The 7,011-nt window shown below is 44.3% G+C and overlaps 1 protein-coding gene across 1 annotated transcript in view; it reads right to left on the bottom strand.

The window, feature by feature from the left end:
- Nucleotides 1-239: 239 nt before the first annotated feature.
- LOC119968692 (sorting nexin-9-like) overlaps nt 240-7,011 on the bottom strand; it is a 120,786-nt gene continuing 114,014 nt past the window's right edge. Inside the window, exon 17 of the mRNA XM_038801288.1 lies at nt 240-1,794. Coding sequence (XP_038657216.1) covers nt 1,747-1,794 — 48 coding nt within the window. The 3' untranslated portion in view covers nt 240-1,746. The remainder of the gene's footprint in view (nt 1,795-7,011) is intronic.

Genomic DNA, 7,011 nt, shown 5'->3' with positions numbered 1-7,011 from the left:
GGTGGGACTAGACCTGTGTTGGCATTATGTTCTGTATATATAACATTCTTCCTTTGTTAATAAATCACTGTTGTGATTTAACACCTGTTTGTCATATTACCTCCCGCTACAACAATAATAATCTAAAATAAAGCTGAGAAGCAACAGGTATTTTCTTCTGATGCACAAAGTAATAACAAAACTACTGTAACATGTAGCAAAAATAGAAAACTTTATTAATGGTACTCCAAAAAAAATACAAACGGTTATATTTGAAATCTTACTCTTTTAGCATCAACAAAATGTAACTGAAGCCAACACAAAATATTGCAAACACACAAGGCAAAAAATTATTAAATATGTTATTAGTCTATAAAATATTTACAGTGAAGTACAACCAAGTGGCAGTAATCGAAGTGGCATATTTAGTAACAATAACAAATATATTTCTGAATCAGTATTCTTTTCTTTAAAATTACTATTTGCCCCTCCCCATACACGTGAGCATTTTTAGTAGATTCCTTTTTCTCCATCAGGTCTACCACATAGCCCAGTTCCCCAAATAAAGAGGGAAGTAAGATATTTAATTTCCCCACTTATGTTAAACTTGTGGAATGTAAATTGGTTATCAAAGTCTCAAAGTGACTCAGAGGCAGAATGGGATAGATTGCTCTCTTTTACTCCTCTTTGTCCTGTGAAGCCACTTTGCATTAATTGTACATCATTGGGTAAATGCACATTTAGGGTTCTGCTGAATTGCTATGTGATGGAATGGTCAGAAGTATATAGCAGCACAGTACCTGGAGTACTTCCCGCTATTTTCCACCCTTCCTGCTTCCAATGGAGAAGCTGAAAATGAAAATGAAAATCGCTCATTGTCACAAATAGGCTTCAATGAAGTTACTGTGAAAAGCCCCTAGTCACCACATTCAGGCGCCTGTTCGGGGAGGCTGGTACAGGAATTGAACCGTGCTGCTGGCCTGCCTCGTTCTGCTTTTAAAAGCCAGCGATTTAGTCCAGTGTGCTAAATCAGCCCCTGATAGCTCGCTATCTTTATCCATAACAGCCATAATTCACTTAAACCCATTTCCCTCACCACCCACTGTTTCACTTGAGTGTGCACTGGGGTCATTTACAATAAAAGCCAAGGCACAGCAACATTCCTTCTTTGGCACCAATATAGGTTTACAAGTGATCACAAATTGGTCTATAGGAACAATTTAAAGTATACAATTCTTTAGGAAATTCCAAATGTAACTAAATATTTAAATTTTAAAACTTGAGCTCATAGCTGATAGGGAAGTTACAAAATGTAGGCCTATTGCAGGTAACATTCACATCAGAATAAAGTTTTGGGAACACTTATGAAGATTCTATGTCGCACAATAAGAGTTCTGTCAGAACTAACTTTATTTGCATTTCTCCCACCCCCAACTTATTTCCGAACCATATATTTGCAGTTATGGGAAAGTGGAACGGGATTTCTCATTTTTGGCTCCCTCAATTTTGTGAATTGCTTCAGCACTTCTGGGGAAGGGCCTCAGGATATATGGATCTATTTGCCTGGGAATGTTTTGTCAATGTTGCAGAAGTTCAATCAGCATTAAAGGAAAGCAGGTAAAGAAATAGTATTGCAGCTGGTGTCAAAATACTGCAAATAATTCAATCAGTATTAAAATATAAAAGAATAATAATTGCTGCTGAAATATCAAGAGGTCCTTTACAGAAAATTCACATACCAAATTACGCAAATTACATTATTTGGAACTATTGGAATTCGAAACGAGCATATGCTTCCCTCAACTTATCTGTTATCTGAAAAAGAAATAAAAATTCAGTTTAGTAATTTATATGTTACTATTGAATCCCCGGTTGCATTGCCACAAGTTAAAATAGTGAAATTAAAATAGTCTTCCTCCCACTCTAGTTTCTAGTCTTAGATTCATTCTTCCTGTCTTCTTTTTGTTTCTGTTTTCCATTCTTTCTGAAGCATCTGACAACACTCTTGAGTATCTAATAAAATCTAGAACTTTAATGGCACTGGCAAGGAAGTGTTTTTATTGTTGCTTTGAGGCCGTTAAAGGTAAACCATTTTGTTTGAACTGGAGTTACATGGACACCAGTCCATTTGAGATCGCAGGTACTTTTCCTGAAAGTCATTCTTGAACCAGTTGGGCTTTAAGACAATCTGACAAATCTCACTGTATTTTATTTTTCTGATGGCAGCTCACAAATGATCAGATTAACACAAGAACAGAAAAATGGGAGCAGGAATAGGGCCATATGGCTGTTTGAGCCTACCCCGCCATTCAATATAGAATTCGCCAGCACCTGACAAGATTATACAACCTGCAAGCGAATGGTGGTGCCCAATGTTTCTGAGAGCCAGTGTGTTGGAGAGGAAAATGTTTGAACAATCCATTTATATCCCACGTCACGCACATTATTCCATCCCACTGCCTGGAAAAACCAATCGGACTTATGACAGGTTGTAACGTTCACATTCCGCTGACCATTCTTACGTCACCCCTATCCAACAAAAACGTCAGAGTAAAAGCGGAAGAAATCGGAAAGTGCCAAGCAAACACGTGCAAGGAGACTACGATTTGAAGTTTGGAGACTGGGTTCACTTCAAATGGCCAATCTGTGACCAGAAACTCGAATCATCTTGATCAGCATCAAAGCAGATCGATGGTTGCTCGGTACCAACGCTTAGCTGTTGGACGATGACGGCACAAAGTGCATTCATGCACGATGCTTGATATTTTGAGGATAGTGATTAAGGGGATAAATTTCCTTTTCTAATGTTTCTCATTTTCCTCACTGAGCTGATCACATAGGACGGCAGTCACAAATTAGTAGATCCCAGTGCCATCATCAACAAGCTTCATATCTCAAAGAATATTTCTGTACTTAGATAAAACAGATATGTTGAACCATTAGGATAGTTTAATTTAAAATAAGGCCTTTTAGTTTTACAAGGGGGGAAAGATGGAGGGCGGAATCGTCTCAGAAATTGGCAAAGTCTAATTTTGAATGGGGAAAGCGGGGTCTTTAACCCGCTGATGGCAATGGCCGCTTTTTCCACACTTAAGGAAAATAATAGGCAGGCACAGGTTCCATGCCGGATCGCTGGTGTGTGGCCTTTGATTCGTCCACCCCACCATCACCTCAGCGCTTCAATGATCCAGGTGCCATATCCAGGGGCTGGTTTAGCTCACTGGGCTAAATCGCTGGCTTTTAAAGCAGACCAAGCAGGCCAGCAGCACGGTTCAATTCCCGTACCAGCCTCCCCGGCCAGGCGCCGGAATGTGGCGACTAGGGGCTTTTCACAGTAACTTCATTGAAGCCTACTCGTGACAATAAAGCGATTTTCATTTAATTTTCATTAAAGGTCATGGCTGCACACAACTAGTGCACTTCAGAGTTCACTGGGAGTCGTGGCTGGCAAACCCAGGAAACCTGCTGAGCCAAGTTCACCGACGCCTCCCTCGAGTATCTGCTGGATACAGTGGAGGTCCATCGCAATGTACTCTACCCACAGTCTGCATGAAAATCTGCACCCAAGGTCACCAATTCAGCACGGGAGGTGGTGGCAGCAATGGTAAGTGCTAAGGCCCAATAGAAAAGGACAACTATCAGTGCCGCAAGAGAATGAATGATGTCCTCTGTTCTGCCAGCGTAAGTCACTCTTCTCATCACTCACACACCCACAGGGTTCTCACTCACTACCAGCTCAAAGGGCACCACCACTAACTCCCCCCCACACACACACACACACACACATCTTCATCTCTGCTGCGGGGCATGCCCTCATCACCTCACTGGTCCAACTCACCATCTACACATGCCAGACATTCTTATTGTCTGCCCTGGCATGTATCCTGCTTGCACTCTCTAGATCTGTCTTCATGCAGAACAAGCTGGCTCACAAGAGGGAGAGATACAGATGGGTGGACGGATGCCAGAATTCATGGTCTTTGAAGAGAGAGAAATTGAGCTGGCTGGGAGGACATGGGCCATTCCTGTGCTGATGGTGAGGTCGGCAGTGATAATCCAAGTGAAGGTCCAACAGACAGTAATGTCTCCTGTTTCACAGATCCCTACCATCCACTAATGACCTCTCCTTTCTTTTGCAGGCACATCCAGGAAACAGCTGAGGGTGACCTTGAACCAAGTCCTTGACTCCAGTCCTGACAGCAGCACAGAAGAAGCAATCTGAGACCCTGAAATAAAAGAATGATCATAGCACTCACCACACCCTATCACACAAATACACACTTTGGTGGGACCTAGTTCCAGAATAGCCTCGGGGTCACAATCTGGTGAGAACATAGCACTGTCTAATTCACAGCATGATGTAGAGATGCTGGTGTTGGACTGGGGTGAGCACAGTAAGAAATCTTACAACACCAGGTTAAAGTCCAACAGGTTTGTTTCAAACACTAGCTTTCGGAGCACTGTTCCTTCCTCAGGTGAATGAAGAGATATGTTCCAGAAACATATATATAGACAAAGTCAAAGATAACAGGCAATGCTTTGAATGCGAGCTTTTGCAGGTAATTAAATCTTTACAGATCCAGAGATAGGGGTAACCCCAGGTTAAAGAGGTCTGAATTGTCTCAAGCCAGGACAGTTGGTAGGATTTCGCAAGCCCAGGCCAGATGGTGGGGGATGAATGTAATGCAACATGAATCCAAGGTCCCGGTTGAGGCCATACTCATGTGTGTGGAACTTGGCTATAAGTTTCTGCTCGGTGATTCTGCGTTGTCGCGCATCCTGAAGGCCGCCTTGGAGAACGCTTACCCGGAGATCAGAGGCTGAATGCCCTTGACTGCTGAAGTGTTCCCCGACCGGAAGGGAACATTCCTGCCTGGCGATTGTCGCTCGATGTCCGTTCATCCGTTGTTGCAGAATCTGCATGGTCTCGCCAATGTACCACGCTTCGGGACATCCTTTCCTGCAACGTATGAGGTAGTCAATGTTGGCCGAGTCGCACGAGTATGTACCGCGTACCTGGTGGGTGGTGTTCTCACGTATAATGGTGGTACCCATGTCGATGATCTGGCACGTCTTGCAGAGATTGCCATTGCAGGGTTATGTGGTGTCGTCGCTGTTTTGAAGGCTGGGTAGTTTGCTGCAAACAATGGTTTGTTTGAGGTTGCGCGGTTGTTTGAAGGCAAGTAGTGGGGGTGTGGGGATGACCTTGGAAAGATGTTCATCTTCATCGATGACGTGTTGAAGACTGCAAAGAAAATTTCGTAGTTTCTCCACTCCGGGGAAGTACTGGACGATGAAGGGTACTCTGTTGGTTGTGTCCCGTGTTTGTCTTCTGAGGAGGTCGGTGTGGTTTTTTGCTGTGGCGCGTTGGAACTGTCGATCGATGAGTCGAGCGCCATATCCCGTTCATATGAGGGCATCTTTCAGCGTCTGTAGATATCTGTTACGCTCCTCCTCGTCTGAGCAGATCCTGTGTATACGGAGGGCCTGTCCATAGGGGATGGCTTCTTTAATGTGTTTAGGGTGGAAGCTGGAGAAGTGGAGCATCGTGAGGTTATCCGTGGGCTTGCGGTAAAGCAAAGTGTTGAGGTGACCTTCCTTGATGGAGATGATTGTGTCCAAGAATGGAACCGATTTTGGAGAATAGTCCATGGTGAGTTGGAACTTATTGATGTCATCATGTAGCCGTTTCAGTGATTCTTCGCCGTGGGTCCAAAGGAAAAAAATGTCATCGATGTATCTGGTGTATAACATCGGTTGAAGGTCCTGTGTGGTGAGGAGGTCTTGTTCAAACTTGTGCATAAGTGGCTAGGTGGATTGGCCATGCTAAATTGCCCGTAGTGTCCTAAAAAGTAAGGTTAGGGGGGGGGGGGTTGTTGGGTTACGGGTATAGGGTGGATACGTGGGTTTGAGTAGGGTGATCATGGCTCGGCACAACATCGAGGGCCGAAGGGCCTGTTCTGTGCTGTACTGTTCTATGTTCTATGTTCTATGAAGATGTTGGCATATTGAGGTGTGAATTTGGTCCCCATGGCTCTTCCGTGCGTCTGGATGAAGAACTCGTTGTCGAAGGTGAAGACGTTGTGATCCAGAATGAAGCGGATGAATTGCAGAATTGCATCTGGAGATTGTCAGTTGTCGGTGTTTAGTACAGAGGCTGTTGCAGCAATGCCGTTGTCATGGGGGATGCTGGTGTAGTGTGCCGAGACGTCCATTGTGACAAGGAATGTTCCTGGTTCAACTGGTCCATGGGTGCTGAATTTTTGTAGGAAGTCTGTCAGGTCGCGACAAAAGCTGGGCGTTCCTTGTACGATGGGTTTCTGGATGCTCTCGATGTAGCCATTTTCGGGAGGTAGTAGAGATCTCCAACACGGGGAGTATGTGGGATGAGAGCACGTAGGGTGATCTGAATCTGGATCCAAGGTCTTGATCAGTCTGTTGAGTTGGCGGTTGTGTTTCTTGGTCGGATCTCCAGGTAACTGTCTATAGTTTCCTGGTTGTTGATTTGTGTGGAACATGCCTCTTCATTCACCTGCGGAAGGAGCAGTGCTCCAAAAGCTAGTGATTTGAAACAAACCTGTTGGACTTTAACCTGGTGGTGTAAGACTTCTTACTGTAATTCAGTAAGACAGGTGTATCCAAGGATGTTGGCACTCGGAGGATTGCTGGAGGCCAGGAAGCTGCTGAGTCTGAGTCAGATGTTGAATCTCTGAACTTGGTCATTCCTCAGTTGCTGGAGCTGCAAAGGCATGTCGGGAAAATCAGGAAGGAATGTCTGCTTCACTCCTCAGATGGATGGAGGTGTACATCCGCCTTCAGTCGGAGGTGATTGTGCCAACAGGCCAACACAACAAGGTCAATATTGATAGGCTAGCAGCCGCAGTAGAGAAGACTTAGTCCAAGGTAAAGTGTGAAAGACTTAGAAGGGTGGAATTCTTAGAGTGCATCCAGGAGAGCTTTTCAAGTCAGCACGTATAAAGTACTACAAGAAAGGGAGCGGTACTTGACCCAATTTTAGGAAATGAAGCTGGG

The sequence above is a fragment of the Scyliorhinus canicula genome, chromosome 7 (assembly GCF_902713615.1).
Source record: "Scyliorhinus canicula chromosome 7, sScyCan1.1, whole genome shotgun sequence".
Lineage (NCBI taxonomy): Eukaryota > Metazoa > Chordata > Chondrichthyes > Carcharhiniformes > Scyliorhinidae > Scyliorhinus > Scyliorhinus canicula.
This window is presented reverse-complemented; position numbering and strand designations above follow the sequence as displayed.